The sequence below is a fragment of the Alligator mississippiensis genome, chromosome 5 (assembly GCF_030867095.1).
Source record: "Alligator mississippiensis isolate rAllMis1 chromosome 5, rAllMis1, whole genome shotgun sequence".
In the NCBI taxonomy this organism is placed as follows: Eukaryota; Metazoa; Chordata; order Crocodylia; family Alligatoridae; genus Alligator; species Alligator mississippiensis.
The window spans coordinates 94,106,987-94,131,957 of record NC_081828.1 but is presented as its reverse complement, the minus strand read 5'-3'; the positions used below and the strand labels follow the sequence as shown (position 1 = coordinate 94,131,957).

At 41.2% G+C, this 24,971-nt stretch overlaps 1 protein-coding gene across 4 annotated transcripts in view; it reads left to right on the top strand.

Annotated features, from left to right (window-relative positions):
• Window positions 1-24,971, top strand: part of C5H7orf57 (chromosome 5 C7orf57 homolog) — a 51,128-nt gene that overhangs the window by 25,863 nt on the left and 294 nt on the right. Inside the window, exons 5-8 of one of the 4 annotated variants that reach the window (XM_019483884.2) lie at window positions 2,100-2,200; window positions 5,331-5,467; window positions 6,969-7,038; window positions 8,857-10,615. In XM_019483884.2, coding sequence (XP_019339429.1) covers window positions 2,100-2,200; window positions 5,331-5,467; window positions 6,969-7,038; window positions 8,857-8,920 — 372 coding nt within the window. In that variant the 3' untranslated portion in view covers window positions 8,921-10,615. Of the gene's footprint in view, window positions 1-2,099; window positions 2,201-5,330; window positions 5,468-5,867; window positions 6,284-6,968; window positions 7,039-8,856; window positions 10,616-24,971 lie in introns of those variants that run through there. The other 3 variants (XM_019483886.2, XM_019483885.2, XM_059728596.1) reach the window with 3 other exon arrangements.

The following is a 24,971-nucleotide window of genomic DNA, read 5'->3' as shown; positions in this document are numbered from 1 at the left end:
TCATTCAATATAAATATTTCTATTGCAAGAAATGGATGCACTTTAATACTATATACCTTTATGCCAAATAACGTACAGTTAATTTATCTAGCAATGTTTCACTTTTTGATCATTCAGTCTTCAAATGTTTGTATTAATATAACAGTGGTGTTAGGTGCTGCATGCCATTGCGACTCGGCTGTGCCAGCACTTGAAGCCAATGCCTGATCCCACATTCAGTGTGCTGAGTCCAACCCAGTACATAGCTCTGGAGGCAGTACATGAGGTTGGACTCGCACGCTGGGTCTGAGGCTATGTGCTGGGACTGACCTGGTGAACCAGGTCTAGTCGTGGGCCAGCCCCACACGCCAGCCCAGTCTGGCATGTGGTTGGGGAGGAGGGGTCTGGAAATTAGGTGATGGGCAAGGGAAGGAGGGAGCAGAAGGCAGTGTTAATTACCATAGCTCCTGGAGCCACAGCAGTTAACACTACCACTGCTGTACACTCCCCTCCCCCCCACCCCGCCAAATTTTCAGACCCATGGAGAGGCCTTTTCCTCACATATAATGCACACTATCATTTTCCCCAGCTGGTTTTGGAGAAAAAGGTGTTGTTCATATGCGAGAAAATATGCTAATTGGTTCAAAGAGGCACAAAATTTCATAGCTGAAAACCTACTTTATCAGACACTAAGGAATACTGAAAACCTACCATCTGATGGAGTAGGCTGTTGCCTACAAAAGCTTATGTCTCACTAAACCATTTCATCTGTAAGGTACCACCCTGCGCATGACTAGAATCACACGGCTCAGGTTTACTATCTCTCTGTATTGAAATCTTTGGGATCTTTAGGACAGATTCCCAATAGGTATTTAGGTAATTTCAGTAGGAGTTTAGGTACTATAATGAGACTCCAGGTGCCCAAGGCAGTAGTGGTGCCTCACTGATCCCAACTCCCACTCTGGCTTCTCAGGGTTCTGGCCTGCTATATTGCCTGCCACTCCTTGATGTAATGGATGTTTGGGAGGTGGCTTTTAATCCACCAGAGCGACTTCCTCAGGCGATTCCCTCTTTCTGCCTCAGTTGAGTACACTGAGCTCTCCAGAACTTGCTCACAGCACACAGGTCTTGGCAGTCTGGCAGACAAAACTATGGTGCCTCCCCGAATCTAATGGCCTCCTTCCACCCCTTCAACCAATTCCATTCCTCCTGGCCTTAAACAGTAACCTAAAAAAACCAACACAATGCAAAAACCACTTGGTTGCACATGGGCTTTTCTGCAGAACTCATTCCTCTCCAGGGATCAGGGCCAGAAGTTCCAATTCTAGCCCTGGAGCTCTGTGGCTATCTCTAGTCTGGCTCTCCCCCTTCCAGGCAGCTGCCTTCCCTTAATTCGGTGCTGGGGTTGTTAATTACCTCATCAGCCCTCTAAGTTCTGCTGCCTGCAGTCAGCTAATCAGCTTATCTGATGGGGGTCTGCAGCCTAGGGCTCTGTAGCCCTGTAACTCTGCTGCCTTCCTGCCAAGTAAGGTGGGGAGGAAAACTACAGGCATCTAAATAGCAGCTAGGCACCCAGATGCCCTTTTTGGATGTGGTTCTTTGCTTTTTATTTCAGGATTTTACCTGAGATTGTCTTATCATTTCCATGTGATATACTGAGCTATCATTTGACTCTAACTGCTAAAATTAAATTTTGCAGCTTAGTTTTGAAATCCACTACAGCTCCTGTGGTGTCAGTAGTGTTTATAGCTCAGCGCATGGGTGACACGTAGGGAGGGCATGGGGGACCATCCCTCCTCCCCCGGTCGCTGGCTGGCCACTGGGGGACCCGTCTCCCTCCCCAGACTCGGGAGGCACCAGTTGCCCAGGGTGCAGCACATTTTGTAGAGGTGTCATACTGAAAAAATTGTTAATATACCCAAAGATATGAAAGTAAAAAGAAATAATATTTTTTCATAAATGTCAGTACTCCCTGTACTTCCCTATAATTACTGTTGGTACCTTGGAGAATGCAGATACTGAAGACATCCAAGGCCACAAAAGTAATCCTGTGATATCCCCCAATTATATATATTTTTAACCATAACTATTTGCATTAAATTAATCTCTCTCTAACACAGGTAAAGCTTCCTGCTATAAAACCTAAGTACCCCAACAGAATGCAGAATGTTCCTACAAATAAGGAATTCCATGAAGGAAATAGGCTTTACTTTCCACCTATGTAAGTAGTACAAACACAGTAGTCACTAAGCTCCTGATCCTGCAAACATTAATGCATATGAGTAACTTGACTCACTGTATGAGTGTTTTATTGGGAGCATGGCTTGCATCTGTGGTAGTATTTGTGGTGTATCACTCACTTCTGTGACTTGCCATGGAACTACATTTGCTATATGAATGTGTTTGAATAGTTTTATAAATAACTTAAACATGTGGTTCTGAATTTAGAAATACAGTATTAAATGACCTTACGTTTGTAAATATAAGCATGAATATTCAAAATGTTTAGGTTTCCAGAATAATAAGTATTCTATTTCACCGAACACACAGTATTTTTATTGTTGTTTTTTTTTTTTTAAAGCACTTTAATTGTGCTTATTTTGGTGCTCAGTATATTAATACAAAATATAAACCATGAATCAGTTTGTTTACTGCAGCCTAATAGGGGCACATGTGCAACATTTACTGCAGAGCTAATTAGTCTACTCCACAGTAAATGTCTCGTGTAGATGTATGTACCCAGATAGTAGTTTTATAGAATGTTCCTAAATAGTGTAAATTCATTCATTAAAAAATTTCTATTTAAATGCACAAAAAAAAAAGGAATAGAAAATGTTATATTCCTGCAGTGCATGAATATGTCCATACAGTAAACTTACTACGCAACATTGTGGCATCGGCAACCATGGGGGGTTTCTCCAGGCAGGTTGCTTTCTAAACTGGAAGCATTTTTCCATTTTTGTGTATGTGGGTTGGTTAGTTTGAGGGCGGGCTAATAGGCATTGTCACCCACCCAAAGTTCCAAGTTGATTGGTTCTGATGTCAGAGGAGTTCATAGATTGTAGAGTTGGAAGGGACCACAATGGATCATCGTGTACGACCCTCTGCCCCTGGCAGGAAAGAGGACCGAGGTCAGATGACCCCAGCCAGGTGACTATCTAGCCTCCTCTTGAAGACCTCCAAGCTAGGTGATAGCACCTCTTGGAAGCCCATTCCAGATCCTGGCCACACTCACTATGAAAAATTTCTTCCTAATATCTAACCTAAATCCACTCAACTAGTTTACACCCGTTATTCCTAGTCACTCCCTGGGGTGCCTTAGTAAACAGCGCTTCCCCTATTCCCCGTTGACCTCCCCTAATAAATTTATAGGTGGCCACAAGATCTCCCCTCAGCCGTCTCTTGTGAAGGCTGAAGAGATTCAGGTCTCTCAATCTCCCTCCATAGGGTCTATCATGAAGGCCACTAATCATGTGAGTGGCCCTCCTCTGGACCCTCTTGAGATTCCCTTAAGTACCTCTTGAAGTGTGGCGCCCAAAACTGGACACAGTACTCCAACTGCAGCCTGACCAGGCCGCATAGAGGGGGAGCATCACCTCCTTTGTTCTATTAGTCATCCACTTGCTAATGCATGACAAGGTGCGATTGGCCTTGTTGATGGCCTCGTTACACTGCCAACTCATGTTCATCTTGGAGTCAACTGTGACTCCAAGATCCCTCTTTGTCTCTGAGCTGCTGAGAAGGACACTCCCCAACCTATAGGTGTGCTGGGGGTTCCTCCTTCCCAGGTGGAGTACCTTACATTTATCTTTATTAAATTGCATCCTATTTTTCTGTGCCCATTGATCCAACCTGTCCAGGTCAGCCTGAATCTGCTCCATGCCGTCCGGTGTACTAACTTTGTCCCATAACTTGGTATCATCAGAGAACTTGGAGAGGGTGCTCTCCACATCCTCGTCCAAATTGCTGATGAAGATACTAAATAATATCGGTCCGAGGCCCGAACCCTGCGGGACCTCACTGCCCACCTCCCTCTAGGCCGAGAAGGAACCATCCACCACCACTCTCTGGGTGCTGTCCCTAAGCCAGTTGGCCACCCAGCTGACCGTGTAGGCGTCCACTCCACAGTCTGCTAGCTTCCCAGTGAGGATAGGGTGCAAAACTGTGTCAAAGGCTTTCCTGAAGTCCAGGAAGATGACATCAGCCTCGGCTCCCACGTCCAGGCAGCGTGTGACCTGGTCATAGAAGGCTACAAGGTTTGTCAGGCAGGATTTACCTGTGACAAACCCGTGCTGGTTTCCCCTCAGCATCGTTTCCCCTGCTGGGCCTGCACAAATGTGTTCTTTGATTATTTTCTCTAGCATTTTTCCAGGAATAGAGGTAAGACTGACTGGTCTAAAGTTACCCAGCTCATCCCTTCTCCCTTTCTTGAAAATGGGCACCACATTAGCCCTTCTCCAGTCCTCAGGGACCTGGCTGGAGCACCACGAGTACTTGAACAGCTGTGCCAGTGGCTCAGCTATGACACTGGCCAACTCTTCCAGCAGCCGTGGATGGAGGTCATCTGGGCCTGCTGACTTGTACCCATCCAGGTCCTCCAGGAGCTCCTTAACTATTTCAGTCCACTTAGAGTAGTGAGCTGTAAGGTAAGCAGGAAGTTTATCAGGGAAAGTGAAGTGTGCTGTATAGATCTAGCCATAGAGTTAATATTACTTAGGAATCTTAGGTTTTTTAATGTGACTTGTATTTGATTAAATTTTTCATTCGTGACATGAACTACCTTGTCACTTTATCTCATTTCCCCAACTATTCTAAAGCCCAAGTCCTTCAAATGTTACACATATGTAGTCTCTTTGAAATGGGAGGCATTGCTTACAGAAAATTATTTGCATCCAAGGTTGCAAGATCATGTCTTAAGAGTCTATGTTCACTATATTAGATATAGCTATGATGTATATTGTAATGGCAACATGGCATATGCACTGATAGCTATTAATTTTATCTTTCATGTAACTGTTTACCTTGCTGTTTTGGAGCAAAATGTTTGTAACCTTGTCAGTCAAAATCCCTATTAATTGAGTTTTGCATGACAGAAGACTGCTGCATTTTCTCTGTGGTGATGATAAAAAAAATGTTATTTGTTATCTGAACATTTATTCAAATGTTAGAATATTTTCTAAAATTCATATTAAATTAATATTATGCTATTTAAGCACTTGAAAAATAAATAGTATAACATAAATCTTAGGAAAAGAGAATACTTTTTGTAAGTTAAGAAGTTTGCTATTCGTCCCTTCTTAAGGTTTATTTGATTTCTTTTTTTCTCCCCCGTAATGTGTGTGCTCTTGCAGGCCTGTTCAGAAAAACGGTGAACCAGTAAACTTCAGTAAACTGATCAGTAATGGTTACAGCAATGACCAGATTCAGCAACATGGTGAAGGGGAGAAAAAGAGTCAGCAAACACCAAAAAATAACGGGCAAGCTGAAGGTATCGCATTTTGCAACTATTTTTGTTCTTAATTTATCAGTTATCTCAAGCTACCAGCCAGGATTATTCCTAGCAACTTGTATATATCTTGTTTTTAACATAATTAATATTAAACACAAAAATGATGTAGTTCTAGAGTCTCAGATTTTTATATTTCATTTCCGTTATATAACCTGTTTTTTTTCCCTTTAAGAGTTAGCAATATTTCTAAGTATTTTGCTAGCCCTTTGCAAGTAATCTCTAATGCCTCCCACTTGTGTGACTTCTCCATATACTTTAGGAGCATACAAACTTTTCAGGTTTACTGATACTTGAAGGGACTAAGGAATTGCCATATCTTAAATCTGAGTATTTAATACTTCTGTTTCAAAGATATTTATGTTTATTTTTGTTTATACAGCAAAAGCTGTGTTATCTGGCACTTTATCAAACGGAAAGCTCCACTAATCGACATCCGAGGGACACAGCAAAAGTGAAACCAGAAGTCCCATTTCTGGTTTCACTGCCGCGAGCAGAGTTCTTCTCCTTCATTTCCTTGGCCCACAACCCAGAGCAAAGCAGCCTGTGTGGGGCAAAGCAGACTGCGTGGGGCCCCACTCCCTGTCCCCCGGCACAGTGACGCCAGGGAGTGCACCAGATGGTGCATTTTTTATTAACCAGCATATTTGATTAACTGGCATCCCCCATTCCCATTGGATAACAGAGCTTTTGCTCTATATTTATTCATTTATGTATCTAATGATGTTTATTTCATTTATGGATCTTAATTATTTTACATCATTAACTTTTATTAATAAATGTTTATGGGTTTTTTAATATTCGCCTTTATTCTTGATCACAAATATGTTATTCCTAACAGCCAAATCTAAAAATATGTGTAGCATGGTCTTGATATTGCTACCAAGACTTAGTTCTTATGCTTTTACTATTACATTAATTTTAGTCTGGATCTGAAATACGTGCCCAGCCTGAGAAGCAACTCTTCAAACTCACATGTATGCACCCCCTATGCTTATACATGCAGAACCCACAATTATCCTGAGAATTAAAGACCTCGTTAATCAACCAAGAAGCCTAAAGTGAACTTTTCCTAACAAGTTGATGGTCAATTTTTCGATAACTTTTACTTTTGATTCTATCTTACATTTTGTGCATTAATATTTTTTTCCCAAAATTTTTGGGAGGTAATGCTAAGGATTTCAGGATTCTTGGACTTTCAAATTAATTGTTAAAGGCAGACTTCTGCGTGAGTCCAGCAGAGAGAACCTCAAGAAACAAAGGGCAAGTGCATAAACTGAATCAGATTAGAATATGCTTGCTCTTCTGTACTTTTAAAAAACCGTCGTTTTGAATCTTAAATAAGGTAGCTTGACCCAACCATTTCTGACTCAAAGTACGTGCAGCTAAATATTGCTTCACAGTGATGCAAGAAATACAGGGTAATAGCTAATTGTGTTGATTTCCTTTTTTCAATTTTTTTTTTTTATATAACTTCAAATAGAATTGAAAAATCAACCAAATGAGAGAGAGAAAGGAAGGACAGGCATAATATGTAAAAAGATGAACATTCTGTAAGTTTTATATAGTATCCTGAATTTTTTTTCTACATGTTGTTAGAATGAGATCATGCTTGCTTCTTATCTCATTATCGCCCTTGTATGCACATCACATCTGCGCAGGTTCAGATATACTCTGTGCAAAGGAGAGGTGTCCACTAGTACTGCTAAAAGTGTTGACTAGCCCCAAATGTGTAGTTTAGCCTTATCCTCTTCACACTGGCTGGTCATGAACCCTTTCAAAGGCTTACTGCTTCCAGTCAGTACTATTGCAGGAGTACATCTTTTCCCCCTTCACAACAAGGCTCAGGTTTGAGAAGGCTATAATTCATAATTTCAGACATGACACCATCACCTATTATATCCATGCACATTTGCAGTGTGCTCTTGGCAACGGCTACATCATGTTTAAATGGCAGCAGTCCTTCAAAAAACCTAACATAAAAAATTGAAGGGACTCTGTGAACATCTGTCACACTGACTAGTGTTGTTCAAGATGCCAGAAAATACTGAGATTTTGAAGTTCCATGGCATATCAGAGAGACCCCAGTTGACCCTAAACTAACTAGTCAGCTTGTTAGGTGTCATGTGTTCAATGAAGCAGAGAGAGACAGTGAGCAAGAGGAGTTCTTATTTTGCCACTTTTCATGAGAGTTGATATTGTCTCCAGTCATGTCACCCACTTCTTAATTCACATTACACAGTTATTGTCATCAAAAATATTAATCTGAATATCAAACGTGGAAAGAAACATTTAAAAGAGCATAGGATGTGGGGATCCCTTGATTGCTATAAATTATATCTCCCACATGAAATATAACCTTTTTAAAATTTTCCAAGATTAATTAGAAAGGGAAACCAAGCTGTTGTATGCACAGTATGATTCATATACATATTGCTTTCCAGTTTGGTATTCCATACAGTAATCAATATGGAAATTATATAAGGTACCATGGTTAGGATTATAAATTGTACTTTTGCATTTTGTATTTGCTCTTTCTTTGTTTCCTTTTTCTGTCCATCATTCCCTCCTTTACCACACTCCTTGCCCCATCTTATCTTACATCATTATTTGTTATCTTGTGCCCAACCTCTTTGTTGGTTAACTGCAGTTAGCAGAAGTAGTGATCCCACTCAACTTTGTATATAGGAGAGTCAAGCGTTACAAAGATAGAGCTCTGCAATTAATGCAGAGAAAAGTGACTTCTGCTAACGAATTGAAAATTTACATTTGAATGAAATTACACATCTTGTCCTTTCTTTAACAATATGAAAGGCTTCAGGTACAGCACAGCAGATGTGATTCTGAGGCAATATCACAATTTGAGAAGCCCAGATAGGGAGTATATATGCCTAGAAGAAACAAGAGTTCACTTCTGCTGGGGTTCTGTGTGTTCTTTTATGGTCAGTCTTGGTAAAATTGGGCTAGAATGATTAATCTACTGCTACATCTCTCCACTAGCCATCGACTTCAGTGAATTTCTGCATAAGTACTGGGGGCAGTCCACACTGACCAGTCCAACCGGCTTAATGAGGGTCTTAGTCTCCATGTGCTACTCACTTAACATGAGCTTTATTTGCTAGTACTTTAACAGCTATCTACCATGCTAAATACAAGTAACAAGCAAAAGAAGCATTACAAAGCATGTGTGCTTGGCTTGTACACTGCAGACTTTATATGAAGTATTGTCTTTCTTCCTGGTCAGCTACTAGAATTGGAGTTTGTGACTACTTTTTGATTTTGGGAAAGGGAAATGTTATAGCATTTGGCCATACCTTTTTAAAATGACAGAAGTTGTCACTTGTGCTCTCATCTTTTGAATTGCATTTCAGACGCATTCCAGCCCGAATCAACTCCCACGCAGGACAAGTGAAAGTTGCACCTTCAGGGATGTAACAAATATGAACACTTAGAGAGCATCAAGAAGAGTAAAGCTTGAGATGGCTTATGAAACAAGTGTCTATATTTATAAGCTAATGTTTGTTTCATTGCAGGTATCTAACCATTGTAGCAAAATGTATCCCTTGTGTTTAGCTTATAGGTTTATACCACAGATGCATTTGGTTTGGCACTTCACTTCAGCAAATGTTAAAGTGCATAGGTCATAGCTACCTCAGTTATATTTAAGTCTGGTTTAATGTAGATTTAGCATACAACATTGAAGATTTTATCATCAAATGTACCACTAGACTAGTACTGCTTTGTTGCCATTGTTTTAACTTGCTGGAAGGACTTGGTTGCACACAAATACCATTCCAATATAATTCAAGAAATACAACCCCTTAATGTGTACACGGTTATACTGGTATAGCATATTCCCATAACGGATGATGCTTGGTAGCTATGCTGTACAGGTATAACAATGTTTACATTAGGGATTGTTCTGTGTAGCTGTTTAAGGGAGGGGGGGACACATTCCTTACTGAAAAGCTACACTATTAAAAAAAACCGTGCTTGGACCAGATGTAGGACTTTTTTTTAAGAGTCCTGCAAAACTATACCTGCTGTATAAGAACTTGCTGATCAGTAGCACTTTTGTAGGGAGAAGACTTAATCAGCAAATTCTTTAGAAAACTAAATCATACTTTTGAACTACAGGAGCAGTTCAGTAGAGCAAATGATGTTAATGTGAGCAATGGATGCGGTCTGCACTTTGAGCCTTAAAATCTTAATAATATTTTTGTCCGACTTGAAGTTTTGACTGGGTCAGCAAAATTCTATTTAATGCCAGATTTCTCTATTCTTGAATGTTAAGAAAAAATTTTATATTTTTTTGAAAAAGTAGTGTATATTAACAGTAAAGATGGCACTATGAAAGCTGGAATATACTGTACATTTTCAATATGTGAATCTTGCTCTTATGTCTGTTTGAACTAGGGCTTATCCAACAAATTTCACATATACATATGTTGAGTCTGTCTGAGGAAATGTTGCTAAAAGATGGGCATAATTTTTAATTTGTTTTATTAAGAAGTTTCCTACGAAAAAATATTTTTTTATTCCACTGGAATATAAATGTGATTATTTCTTTCAGAATGCACCCACAGGACATTATCTATTTCTTAACCTCAAACTGAAAATTGTAAGAATATTATTGGAAAGATACCTGCCTGGATAGTCTTTTAAGAATTAAAATATATTGCAAATTCAGTGCAAATTAAATTAGCTTATCATGAAAGTTGGTTAGACACAGTTATAAGGATGGATCTGTTACTAATTCATAACCAAAAAACATTGGTCAAAATTATATCCCTATTGAAACTAAGGGGAGTCTTGCTGTTGCCTTCAATGATGCCAGGATTTAATTTTTCATTTCAAATATATGTAATCATATATTTAGTTCTGGTTTCTAAATAAATGGCAAGCAACATACTTAAACATTGTATTATTTGTGAAATCAGAGTGCTTAAATGTATGGAAGTGGCTCAAGAAGGACGTAATACATTTTATAGTGTCCATATAATAGGCAATCCCATTTCTATTACACATAAAGAAATGTATTTTTAAGGCAATTAAACTATTTAGAAAGGTTGAAAAGGTTGTAACAAGCTGTTTGTAACAGGAATGCAAATAAATGTTTGTTAAAAGTTATGATTTCAGTTCAGGACAATTTGTTTATGACCTGTAATTCACATATCATTGGACAGATAGTCTTCATGCTTTTGCAGAATTCTCCATGGTTTTCAGAGTAAATGTAGAATGTTTTGTCCAAATAAAATTGGGTGCTAAAAACAGTCCTTTATTACAGAAAGATAAAACAAACTGAAATATGTAACAGTCTGAAATATGGAGAGTCTAATGCCAATAATAGAAGAGTTATTTTAGACCAAAGATAATCTATGTTGGGAAATTCTTTACATATAGCAAGCAGATTAAACCAGTTACATAAGACAGAGTTTTCAGCAAAATTTGTACTGCATATAGCTTTATGGAAATTCTGGGAATTTAACACTTTTCAGCTGATACAGAGCATATTAAAGGGAAGACAGATAAGGGAAGAAGAGTTATAAACAGTTTTCCAAATCCAAGGTGCTTAACTTCTATGATGTCTAAAAGCAAAATCTTCTTTGAAGCTCTTTTAAATATTATTTATCAATGGTATGAATTTTTTTCCTCTTTAAATATTCTAGTAATTGGTTCCTTAAGTAGTTAAAATATACACCAAATATGTCTGTGCTCCATGCAGGTTGGATGGCTGTGACTAAAAAATAAGCACCACTTACTTTTTTCTACTTTGCATGCTCTGAACCAGGGAGCATGGGGATGTTTTGGAGATGGCCTCTGCTACAACTCTGGAGTTTTTCATCTCTGGGTTTCAGAGCATCAGCAGTAGGTTAATGATCTGAAGGCTCCTGAACATCTTTACTGTAGCCTTTTTGGATTTGGATTCTGTGGGCACATCCAAATGAGCGTGGCCATGTAGTATGTGGCGCCGCAAACACGTCTGCAATGCCACATAACCACACAGTCAGGTGTTCTCTGCATTGCAAAGGCATGCTGCCTGTGCACGCGCTACTGGTTTTTTTTTTCCCCCATGGGGAAAAAAACGGAGCAGCACATGTATGGGCAGTGCATGCTGCTGAAAAGCAGAGCTGGGCTGCCCAGAGTCATACGCAGTTTTCCAGTACTAATGTGGAAAAGGGAATTGCTGCAAAGCAAGGAAAGATTATGATTGGGCCCTCCTTTTCTATACTGTGCGTTCTCTTCCTTTCATAACTTTAATATTTCCTGCTGGGGTGGATCCAGGATTTGGCAAAGGGGGTGGGGGAGAAGCCACAGAATCTGCAGGGGTGGTTGTACCCTCTCTTCTAGCCTCCCTCACAACCCAGCAATGTGGACAGGGCGGATGAGACTGCAGGAACCACTGGGGACTTTTTTTAAAGAAGGTAAGAATTTTCCCTGCACCCTCCTTTCCTCTCCATGCTCAAAGGCATGTCCCTTCCTCTCCTCCCCCCCCCCCTCCCCAATGCTCCTCTGCCTATCCCTACTGCTTTCTCTGCTGTGCCTGTGGTGGGGCAAACTTCAAAGGCCTTCCTGCCCTCCAGCTAGGCTATGTAGGGGCTGCACTGAGTGACAGTAACAGTGATGTCAATGGACTGGGGGCTGGGTTCCTACACAATTCCCAGTCCCCTAGGAACAGGTGCAGGGAGTGGGAACTCAAACTTCCACCCATCTCTGCTCTCACTGTCACTGTTCCCAGCTAAGTGCAGCTGGAGGAGTAACATCAGCTTTTCCCTGTCCCAGGAACAGCAGGGAAAGGTGCTGCAGGGAGGGAAGTGGGGAAAGGATAATGGAGGGGATGTGTTTCTGAGGACAGAGGGGAAGGGAGGATTCTCTTCTGCTTTCAGGACTTTTTTGAAGTACCCAGAGGCTCCAGCAGCATGGTCAGCCTGAAACGGGGTGCAGCCATGCCACTGCACTCCCTCTGGATCTTCTCCTACTTCCTTCTCACACAGCTGTCTCTAAGTTTTCCCAAGTAATTAAAAATGTGTCTCAGATGCATAAGCCTTACCCTTTTTGTGGTTTTCTCGCCAATATAGTTTTGCTTAAAAAGGAGAGTGTGTGATAAATAGGACAGAGGAAAGGAAGTCAGGATGGATGAATTCACTTGGCTGTCAATCATTCTATAACCTCTCTGCCATAATTAACTCACTTAAATGTGATAACCAGGGGCAAACTTCTTCAGAATATGCTGCATTTGAATAGAAAGTTTATCTCATGCTTTCTTAGTCCCAACTGCATAATCTGCCTGTGGCAGTTCTTAAATACCTATTAATAGTCCATGTAATGTATATTCAGCTACTTCTACTGTGATTTAGCAAGTGGAAACAAAGAGGACAGCTGGTTGAGGGGATGTCTGCACATGCAGTACCATGCAGCACCTTGGCTAGCTAAATAAGCTAGTTTTGGTAATGAGAGCATTAATAGTCACTTCAGCACAGTATTCCACCTGGCTAATATAGGTTTCTATGCTAATGGGGCTACGTTGCTTGCAACAGCGATGCTAACTCATGTCTAGCTAGTTTGGATATCTCTATACAGTACAGCTATGTTGCATAAACAGATTCCAAATACCATGAGAATTACAATATTAATTAGCTTTGATATTGTAACTTGCAGGCACTTTGTGACATTCCATGTTCGTAAAGCACTTTGAGATCCTTTAAGTAGATTTGATCTTTTTGAGTGCCTACACATGACCACAGAAGCTGCTCCAATGCACAGGAGCACATGTTAGAGCAGACTTAATTAGCCTGCTGGAGTGTGGTAATTGCCCTGCCAAGCACGTGTAAAAGTGCTATTTCTGATCTTGGAAAACGTAGGGCTAGAGCAGAAGCACACATTTCAGTCTGTCCTATGGAGTTCTAATCCAAATATTATGATTAAATGAGTCAGAGAATCCAGGATGAATTTAAATTCACCCTGCAAACTTAGTTGGCTACACTTAGTCTTAGTTTGCTCTAAGCAAATGTGATCTAGTCACTTACAGTAAAGTGACTAGAGTTTCAAACTTATCAGTACACAACAGTTCAAGCTGAAAGCTTTGAAATCTGCTGAATACTGAACACTTTTGAATACCTGACTGCTTTATTTAGGTACTCAAACTGAAGCTGGGTTATTTTAAAAATCCAGCTGTTCCTGTCTAAACTACTGAAATGGTTATATGGTATTGTGTTCCATGCATCCTACCCATGGTTGCCTTCAAGTGACTCATGAAGAGATTTCTTTTTTGTATGTGTATTGTTTAACATTCCCAAACAAAAAACAAAGTACAAATAAGGCTGGTAAGTTATTCTTCCCTGAATGTGTTTAAACATTCCAGTTAAAAATATATAAGTTTAAAAAAGAGTTAAGATGTCTAAAATATATATTTAATTGTATAAAAGTATGTGTGTATATGATATATGTATAATAGGCAACCATCAATCCTTCTGGATCATGGTATATGTATGAATGAGAGTCGCCAGGACCTTCAATACATGTGCCTAGACAGGAGTGGAGGCTGTCCAGACCTTCCATCCCCTCTTTAGACTATTGAGACAGTATCCAAAGGCCAAATCAAGTCCGGACATCTGGTACCTTGATGGCTGTAGCTATATGCGTGTCCAGAAATCAAACCCAGGTCTCTCACATGGCAGACAAGGATTCTACCACTGAATCATAACAGCAGCAGCTGTGTGTATGTATATGTGTGTGCATATATAAAAGCATATAATAACTTTTAAAATATAGAGCCACTGAAGGCTGAATCCTGTTTCACCTTTACATATCTAAGTGTTTTTTATGTGTCTGAATATAGCTGCTTAAGTGACAAAAACTGTCATTTATGTGGGGTTTATCATTCCACCTGCAGTTCTCTATTGAACATGCTCAAAAAGCTCAACTATGGCTGCATATATTGTGATGGAATAGGATTGCCAGGTAGGTGTGTAGCTCAGTGCAAGTACCCCAAGGCATAGTTAGAACACTACCATGGCAAAGAGGACAACACTCATTTTAGCTCCAGATTCTAGTCGTAAGTGTGCTTGCCCAGTAAGCAGGAAATAAAGATTCTGGACCACCTTTATCAAGAAATGGTTTGAACCTGTGCTGCCTGCTTCCCTTCTCAGGAATGTATTCTAATAAGGCCACAGGCTATGTATTCCTCAAGTACCCTCTATCCTCCCTCTTAAACCTAGCCCTCTAGGGCCAAAGATGGAACAAGTTGGAGGCTCAGGGAGATGAATGCTACCCTGGAAGGATTCTAGGTTTGGTCCCAATACAGGAAAAGCCATTCCACTGCTCTGTCCAATTTAACTAAGAAGCAAGGGTTTTTTATTGGACCAATTGTATAGTTTGGAGAGGTGGTAGACACTTTCAGGCCTTTTCAGGTCTCAATTTTATCCAGGGATAACTGCCATGGATGAGCTATTGTATCCATCCAATGCTGGTCCCAACCCCAGATAAAGGGGGAGGGTTAGTGCCAGGAAGGGCATCCAGCTGTAGAAACCTCTGCCAAATCATGATGCAGATCCAAGGAACAAACCTAGTTAAGGCATATCCTGTAGGGAATGCACAGGATCAACACCTGGATTCTGTGGGAAATGGGCAAGGGCTACCACACCAAGGACTGATGTGGCAAAAGAAACTAGTGCAAAGAAAGGATTTGAGAGCTGTGACACTCAGTGTGGGGAATATGACGGGGAGAAGTGGCAGACTTGTTGGAAAGGAGGAAAGTACATATTGTGTGTGTGCAGGAAACAGAGATTGGAGGAGGATTTAAACTCTTACAGGGGTGGAGATGGGAGAAGAAATGGAGTCAGGATCATCTGTGCAAGCAACTGAAGGACAAATTTTTGGAAGTTGAACAGAAGAACAACAGGGTTATGAGACTGAAACTGTACAGCGGAGGCCAACTGATGAGTATGATGAGCATGTATGCCCCATACGTAGGGAGTCCAGTAGGGGAGAACTTCTGGGAAAAGGTGGATGAGGTAACGCAACAGGTGCCAGACACTGAAGCAGTCATTGTGGGGGGAAACCTCAATGCACACAATGAGTGAAGCAGAGATGGCTGTGAGAGGATCCATAGGGGACATGGATTCAGAGATCTGTCTGGAGGGGCAAAGGATAGTAGATTTTTCAGTATCTTATGGACTCGCAGTTTCAAATACATTCTTCAGAAACGAAAAGAACATTTGATCACAGGAGTGGTAGAGAAACTCAAGTGGATTATTTGCTAGTGAGAAAATGGGATTGGAAAGAAGTGAAAAACTGCAAGGTGATCCCAGGAGAGGAAGTTACCACGCAACATAGAATGGTAGTCATGCACATGAGGGTGAAAGGAGTGAAGCATATTAAATATCAAGGAGTTCAGAAAATTAAGCGGTGGAGGCTATGGCAGGACAAGGAAATGAGAGATCTTCAGAGCAAGAGTGTTGGAAGAAATACAGACTGAAGAAATAGAAGACCATGAAAGTTGGTGGCAAGAGGCAGCAGATGAGATTAGGAAAGCAGGAAAAGAAATCTGTGGAGTGTCATTGGGAAAGATGCCTGACAGAAGAAAGCATGCTGGTGGAATGAAGAGGTCCAGGAAGCAGTAAGAGAAAAGAAGGAGAAATGTAAGAAATGGAAACATACAGGGGACCCTCTGGACTTTGAAGCAGGCAAAGTAGAGGGGAAGAGGGCAAAGAAGACCGTTGCTAAAGCCAAAAATTTTGCAATGGACAATATGTACCAAAGGCTAGAAACAAAAAAGGAACAGAAGGAAGTGTACAGGTTTACTAAATTAAAAGAGAGATTGAAAAGGGATGTGACACATGAAAACAATCAATGATGAATACGGGAGACTGTTGATGAACAAAGAGATTAAGGACAGGTGGAAGAACTATTTTGAAGATACGATGAACAAAGAGAACCCAAGAAGTTCACAAGCAAGAACTTGTTGTGCCACAGAAAACCAAAGCATGACGCCTGACATCAGCAGAATGGAGGTGAAAAGAGCACTGAACAAAATTAAGAATGATATACCAGTAGAAGTTTGGAAAGTTTTGGGGGAAGAGGAATTGATATTCTGTGGAAGCTGTTTAAAGCAATATTCGCAACAGAGAAAATGCCAAATGAATGGAGAGGGAGTGTGTTGGTGCTAATATTCAAGCATAAATGTAATGCTATGGTCTAGGATTATGGCAAATATCATGGAGTCAAACTGATGTCTCACACTTTGGAAGTGTGGGAAAGAATGGTGAAGAATCAGTTAAGGACTGAAATGGTCATTGGAGAAGACCAGTACAGATTCATGCCAGGATAAAGTATCATGCATCCGTTTTTTACGGTAAGACATTTTAGAGAAATACAGGGAAGGATGTAAAGATATCCATTTTGTTTTTATTGACCTGGATAAAGACTAAGGGAGGAAATAGGGGAGTGTCTGAGAGTTAAGGAGGTGTTGGAGGAATATATCAGAACCATCAAGGGCATGTATTGGAAATGTACAATGAAAATGAGCAGTTCAGAAGAGGCAAAGAATTTTGAGGTGAAGGTGAGTGTATATCAAGGGTCAGCTTTGAACCCATTCGTGTTTGTGGTCATGAGGGAAGTGCTAGAGGGAGAGGAATGAAGATTTGTCAGTCCAAAATGGAATATATGCACTGTGATATCTCTGTGGTACCTGATCTTGGAAATGTGATAATTGATGAGAAACATGTTTGACAAGTTAACCAGTTCAAGTATCTGGGGTCAGCCATTCAGCAGAAAGCAGAGTTAGATGAGGAGTTGAACCATTGAATAACACCAGGGTGGACACGCTGGAAATTGGCAGCAGGAATATTGTGCGACAGGAGAGTATCAGTGAAGCTGAAGGGGAGAGTCTACAAGACATGCGAGTCCAGTGCTATTGTACTGTGCAGAGACATGACCCCTGAAGAAAACTCAAGAAAGGACATTGAACTTGACAGAGATGAGAATGCTCCAATGGATGTGTGGAGTGGTGGAGATGGATAAAGTAAGGAATACTTACATCAGAGGATTGATGATGATAGTGGAGGCATCAAAGAAAGTACAAGAGAGAAGACCGGCATGGTATGGGTGTGTTCAAAGGAGTCTGGAAGAATACATGGTAAAAGAAATCAGAATGGCACTATGAAGGAGAAGGGGAAGAGGTAGACTGAAGATGAGCTAGAGAGATATAGTGGAGACGGACATGACAGAAGGAGATGGAAGAAGCTGGTGGAGAGCCAGGATCCACAACAGCAACCCCATTTAGACAGGACAGGTGAGGGAAGAAGATTTTATTCAAGAATATTTAATGAAGGACCACAGGCTGAATCCTGCCCTCTAAGTTGGGGGATGGAAGGGGGCTACAGTACTGTTCTTCTCTCTGGGCATGTGCCCTAACCACTGAGCTACCAGAGCACTGAACTAAAAGGCGAGAGTGTCCTCCTTCTCCCCCTACGCCCACCCATTTGTTTCTTTGACTACACTTTCAGTGACTTGCACAAAGTGATATACTTACTTGAGTGATCCTTTCTGACACAGATCGTATGTGGCCATAATAAAATCTCCAGAAAACAAGCACAGCTACATGAGTAGAGACTAGCCTCTGAGCCTGGGCTGGTGTTGGCCTCTGGCTACACATTACATTGTTTCATTTTATTGGACAAATATTGTGACATTTAAGCTGGGGGATGGAAGAGGGCTACAGTACTGGAATTTGCATTAAATGAGACGGCTTTGTTGCACCCTGTTGCCAGTGTTGCCCTTTGTACTTTCAGTATTGCTCAGTGAGACGTTAGTGCCTAATGGAAGGAACAGACCCTGAACTGTGGCCATATGCCTTTGCCAGACCTCTCAGTGGAAGGTGAGGCCCTTTGCTTGAGCTGCTCTTAATTGTAGTCCAGTAATTACTGTAATCCAGTAATGTGGTGTACCTTGATTTAAGCAAGGATTTTGATAATGTCTCCCACAACATTCTCACAGGCCAGCTAAGGAAGTATGGGCTGGATGAATGTACTGTGGGTAGAAAACTGGCTGTAGAATCGGGTTCAGAGAGTACTGATCAATGGCTCGATGTTCAGCTGGCAGCCAGTATCAAGTGGAGTGCTCCAGGGATCAGTCCTGGGGCCGGTATTGTTCGATGTCTTCATCAACGACCTGGAAAATGGCATAGAGTGCACCCTCAGCAAGTTCGCAGATGACACGAATATGAGGGGAATAGTAGATACGCTGGAGGGTAGGGTTAGGATTCAGAGACACCTAGACAAATTGGAGGATTGGACCAAAAGAAATCTCATGAGGCTCAACAAGGACAAGTGCAAAGTCCTGCACTTAGGAAAGAACAATCCCATGAACCCAGTACAGGCTGGGGGCTGACTGGCTGGGCAGCAGCTCTGCAGAAAAGGACCTGGGGGTACAGTGGACAATAAGCTGAATATGAGCCATCAGTGTGTTCAGTGTTGGGCCCTCCACTACAGAAAGGATGTGGACAAATTGGAGAGACTCCAGCAGAGGGCAACAAAAATGCTGAGGTGGCTGGGGCACACAAGATAATGAGGAAAGATTGAGGGAACTAGATTTATTTAGTCTATAGAAGAGGGGACTTAATAGCAGCCTTCAACTACCTGAAGATGGGTTCGAAGAGGATGGAGCTAGACTATTCTCAATGGTGGCAGATGATAAAACAAGGAGCAACAGTTTCAAGTTGCAGCAAGGGAAGTTTAGGTTAGATATTAGGAAGAATTTTCTCACTAGGAGGATAGTAAAATACTGGAACAGGTTAACCAGAGAGGTGGTGGAAGCTGCATCCTTGGAGGTTTTCAAAACCCGGCTAGACAAAGCTTTGGCTGGGATGATGTAGTTGGGGAGTGTTCTGCTTTGAGCAGGGGGTTGGACTAGATGACCTCCTGAGGTCCCTTCCAACCCTAACTTTCTATGATTCTAACTCACCTGCAAAGAAATTATTGTTCAGTTGTACTCAGTCCTCCACAACAGTCTTAGTCTCTCTCCCCTGTTCCTCTGATTGCCCTTGGGGAAAGGCAGAGGGGGCCATTACGGAATTTAAATTTCCTTTTAATTTGGTTTAATTTTTTTTTTTTCTCTGCTATCACTATCCAGTGTTCAGCTGGACTTTAAATGCTGAAGGCTGCAAGTGGGAGAGGAAAGGGAAAAATCTTGGTCACTCCTTTTCAGCATCTACTCACTGCCACTGTGACACAAGATATTGAGCAAGATGGACTTATAGCGTGATCCAGTACATGGCGCTTCTTATGCTCTTAACTAGAATTAAAAAATATAAAAATGTATTTAAAGACCAAATATTCAGACATTAACTTTTCTTGCCTGGTCAATACATACAAGCAAAGTAAATAAAATTGGGCCATGCTTTCCCTGGGTACCTAAAATGCCTGCTGACTGCAGTGGTAGTTTTGAGTATATAAGGCAGGGATAGACTACTTTTTTCCAGATGAGGATTGGAATGACCCATCCCACGTCAGAGGGATGAGTGGGCACCAAGACTCTGCTACCACCACTGCCTATCTCCCCAGTTGCACAGGGAAAGTGCCCAGAGCTGGTGTTCGTCCCTACAGCAGCATGGAGGGGAGTGCCTGCAGAAGGTGGCCCCTGACACCGAATGCTGCTGAAGCATCGTGTCCACAAGCTGGATTAATTTTTATTATCTAATTTGGGCCTTTACATTTCCATATCTATCTTGTATGTGATTTCTTTCTTGGACAGTAATACAAATACACCTAACCACTCTGTGTCCTAAATTTGCCATTCTAAATTAGACCACATGGCCAAGGTGAGTTGATAAAGATCAGTAACTGTACAAGCTTGCTGAACTGCCAGCATAATGGATTAGAACAGTATTGATATCTGAGGGACAAATTTTACTGTCATGTATATATAGATAATCCTAGGGTTTTCAAAAATGAAAACAAGGGTGAAATTAACCCTTTTATTCAAAAATCTTAAAATTGACAGGGGGGAAATTGTAATTTATTTTTTCAAGAATCCCTGATTTGTGTTAACATATTGATCAAAGGAACATGTCTGCCATAATTAAACTGAGCAATTCACAGTCCTACCCACACTACAGTCTCTGCATTACATGGTTTCTAGAAGTAGCTGAATAAGTGACTTGCAGATCAGTGTTTCCCTTACATTTTTAAAACCTTGTCTATTTTTTCCCCCCCCTTGCAAATGATCGTTAAAAGCACATTTGATATTTCATACACGTTTTGATGTCTTCCTCTGGAATTATTAAAATACAAAATGGAATAAAAAGCCAAAGGCAATAATTCCAAGTCCTAAACAAGAGCAAGCTTCAATATTTAATTTTAAAAAGTTTAAAACCCATTTTAATTTTTTATAGTATTTTCTAATGGAAATTGAAACAAAAGTTACCACAGTAACCATTTATTAGATTCTGAGAAATGCATTATTCATTGTGCTTTTTGATCAGAGTATCCATGGAAACTAGGTTATTCTTTATTTGTGAACTAAATATTTTATATGGTTACTCTGAATAAGTAGTCACAGCAGCTCATTTGGTGGATGCTAGGAAGGAGTATTCATGATATTTTACTCCATTATAGATTTCATAGATTTCATAGACATTAGGGCTGGAAGGGACCTCGGAAGATCATCGAGTCCAGCCCCCTGCCCAAAGGTCAGGAAGTCAGCTGGGGTCATAGGATCCCAGCAAGATAAGCATCCAGTTTGCTCTTGAAGGTGTTCAATGTAGGCGTTTGAACCACCTCCGGTGGCAGGCTGTTCCAGACAGCTGTTCAATATTATGTATTGATATAGAAAAAAGCAACTTCTGTGGAATTGACAGTTTATATGTGCTTTGCCTGATTTCTATTTGTCCAGCACTGCCTCTTTTGTTTTAGATTTCAATTATTGTCCGGGAATATATCACCTGGAGGACGTAATGGTACCACATACACTTCTGCTTGACCAGCTTGACCTGTTTGAGTTAATAAGTCAGGTCACAATTTTCTTGAAATGTGATGAGCAATACACTTCAGATTCTCTCATATACCATTCATGCTTGAAACAAATTTTCTATGCAAGCTCCCTCTGATCTCTTCTGTTACTACACAAAATCCTATATTTGTATGTGACACAAAGATTTCTGATACCATATTCCATGGTTCTTTACATTGCAGTAAGCTGAGCTTCAGAATGATTTCCTTGTGAACCGTAACAGAACTTGTCTACCTTTTACTAGGCCCTCGGTAGAAGGCAAAAAAGGATGAGCAGTATGTTAGCTGCTTGCTTCCATGCTGCTTAGTGAATCTGTTAGTAGTTGATCAGTTGTGCTAACCTGGGTTTTGACTGTTACTACTGCTGGGCCAGCCAAGTTGAATTAAAAGATTTGCCATGCCAAGACTTTTGAGTATGTTTGAGACTCTAGTCATAACTCAAGTTAGCTTCACAGTGGGTGTGTCTACATGAGATGCTGAGCAGTAACTTAATAACCCAATGCAGTAGTGTGTCACAGCATAAACAGTGCTAATACACTACTGCACAATATTATTAAGCTACTGCACAGCAGTGTCACTAAAAAGGTGTGTGCCAGTGCTACAGTGCAGTAACTCCTGTTACTGGGCATTTATTTAGTACTTGATTAGACAAGTACTAAATTGAATACACAGTCACTATTGCACATTAATGAACGTGTAGGCATGCCCAGTTAAAACAAGCCCTTGGTTAATCTGTTCTATTTTTGCACTTTGTGTCTTGTTCCAAGCAAGAAATTGTGACCTGAGTCAAAGGCCTTTCAAGGATTTGAGCATGACGTTGGCTTTCCTTCCTTGAGTGGTAAAGCAGCCCATTAAGCTTTTGTTCTGCAAAGGGCTAGAGACCAATTGTATGGTTCATGTGTCACGTAGCATGTAGGAATAAAAATGACAGTCAGTAAGCTACTGTAAGGAAGCTGTTTGGCAATACTCTACTTCCCCTCCAGAACTCTGGGTGTCATCTGAGGAAACTAAACCATAGATCTTTATATGCAAGAGGCTCCTGGTTTCCTAACACCTCAGTCCTGATCCCTGATATCTGTAAAAGACTATTAGTGGTAACTGCTTTGCTTGGTGGCTGAAAGGATCTTATGCCTGGTCCTGTCATAGTAAGGAAGCTGAGTAGGAAGGAAGGAAAAAGCAGAGATAGCCGGCAACAACTGGAATGTTTCCCCTCACACATTTTCCTGCCAAACCAAACAGCTCCTGAAAGGGGCAAAACCCATGCTAATATGCTATGTCACCGCACAATAGCATTAGGTTACTGCACAGTTAGCGTCACTAAAAAGCTGACCAGTGTTACTGTGAAGTAGTACCAGTTACTGTACGTTGATTGAGTACTTGGTTATCCAAGTACTAAACCTAATGCACCATAACTACGGCACATTACCACAGGTGCAGAACAGAGCATCTCAAACTTTTCCTCAGCATGACTATTTATGGCCCCATTTCCTCAGCGTAGCCCCAGCCCACAGCCCCCAACCCCATCCGCTGCTCTTGCGGACCCGTTAGGGAACCGCTGGTGCAAAGGCACCCAACGAGGCGCCACCAGGGAGGTCTGGATCTCTAGGCACACAGATGTGAACCGGAGTTTCTCTGTAGCGCCAGCACAGCTCCTCTCAGGACACACCCGGGCTTCGACGCCCGCCGGCGCGGAGGGGAGTGCCAGGCGTCGCACTTACGCGCGCTGGGCGGCGGCGATGATGCGGAGCGGTGACCCGGTGCGTGCGCACCTGCCGGCCGCGCCCGGCTTCCCGCGGGGCTGTCGCTGCTACTCTTGCCCGAGCCCCTGAGGAGGTGCCGTTGCCCAGCTGAGCTCCGTGCTGCAGGTAGGCGACGGCGGCAGCGGGGGGAGAGGAGGGAGGTTCGCCCGCCCATCCATTGCGGCCCGCAGCAACCGCCCGGCTGGGACAAGACCCCCGGGCCGGGCGGGATGCATGTGGGGCTGGTGCTGCTCGGAGCGGGGCTGCGGCTCGCTGCCCCCTGAGCCCCCTCTCCGAGCCGTGGGTCTCTGCCAGCGCTGCTCCGCCGGCCATATTTAGTCCAGTAAAAGATTGCCCTAAGAAACCCTTGCCTCTATGATTCATCATCTGAGACGGAAGGGTTTCTTAGGGCAATATCTTTTCCTGGAAAAATATGTAGTTGAGATAATGTTAGACAAGCTTTCAAATGCAGGACGTTCAAAAGCTGGTCTGACTATCTCAACTACATATTTAATTCAATAAAAGAGATCATCCTAAGAAATCCTTGCCTCATAATTTCTGGCATATCACTCTTCTACTTCATTATCTGAGGGCTGTCTTAAATTCATACAGGAAGTTGGTTATATTTTCTTGGTTTGTTCTGGTGATCAGAATTTCAGTTAGCTTCTTTTTAGTTACTGCATTCTAGTTTTGTGGGTTTGTGTTATGCTATGCATCCAGGCTATTATGTACCTTTGCTGATATAAGGTTTGGTCCCTTTAGTACAGGGGACCAAAGGGCCAGAATGAAAAAGGCATGATGTGATTAATTTAATTTAATCATTTATTCTCTTATGCACTAATCAAACTGTGAAAAATTCCTCCCTCTGTCATTGTGGCTTTTGGTATGTAATAATCACCTAACTATTAATCAAATACATTCCCATTACAGGAGTTAGGAATTTCCCAGTATAGGAAATAGTATGATTTCAGGGTTCTCATGTACTTGAATCTAGAAATAGCTCTTTAAAATATACTTATCCACATAGCAAATTATGTTTTTTTTTCCTCCTTTATCAGGTATTTGGACTACTGCTTGAGTATAAATAACTATGTAGTCTTTTCTATCACTAATAATGATTATTTTTACTTTTATATTTACTGCAATTTTTATTTAATCTTAATAACATTTAATACTGATGCTTTATTTAAACCTGAATTGCCCTAAATAAAGGAAAGAAATTTTCTGGTAAGTATCAATGTATTTCCAGTACACAGAATACAGTAAAAAAGGGAGTGAGTGTACATTGTACACCCCCTTTTGTTTACGTGCAGCAGTTCAAGCTTGTTTCTTCAGGTCTCTTCTACTTCCTTCTCAGAATTAACTGTTTTGGTAATGCTGTTGCAAAATTTCACTCTTCCCTTGGATTCCTTTCTTAAGCTTTGGTAGCTTTTTAAGGAGAGCAATTACTAACTCAACAGGATGTATGTGTCATAAGTTTTTAGGGAGGGAGGGGAAATTGAACAATAACTTAAAACTTCCTTTACAGGTATTGTTAATATGTTAACTTTTGTGGTTTGTCTTATTCATTATGCAGAATATATGTAAATCGGAATTGACAACACTGATAGCTGTTTCTCTACATTTTCCATGCTGTATTACAGTGCTGATTCATGGGCAGCCATTGTAAATCTGTCCACATTAATTTATGGCAAATGTCTATTTAAAAAAAATAATCAGATGGATAAATGTCCATGTGGT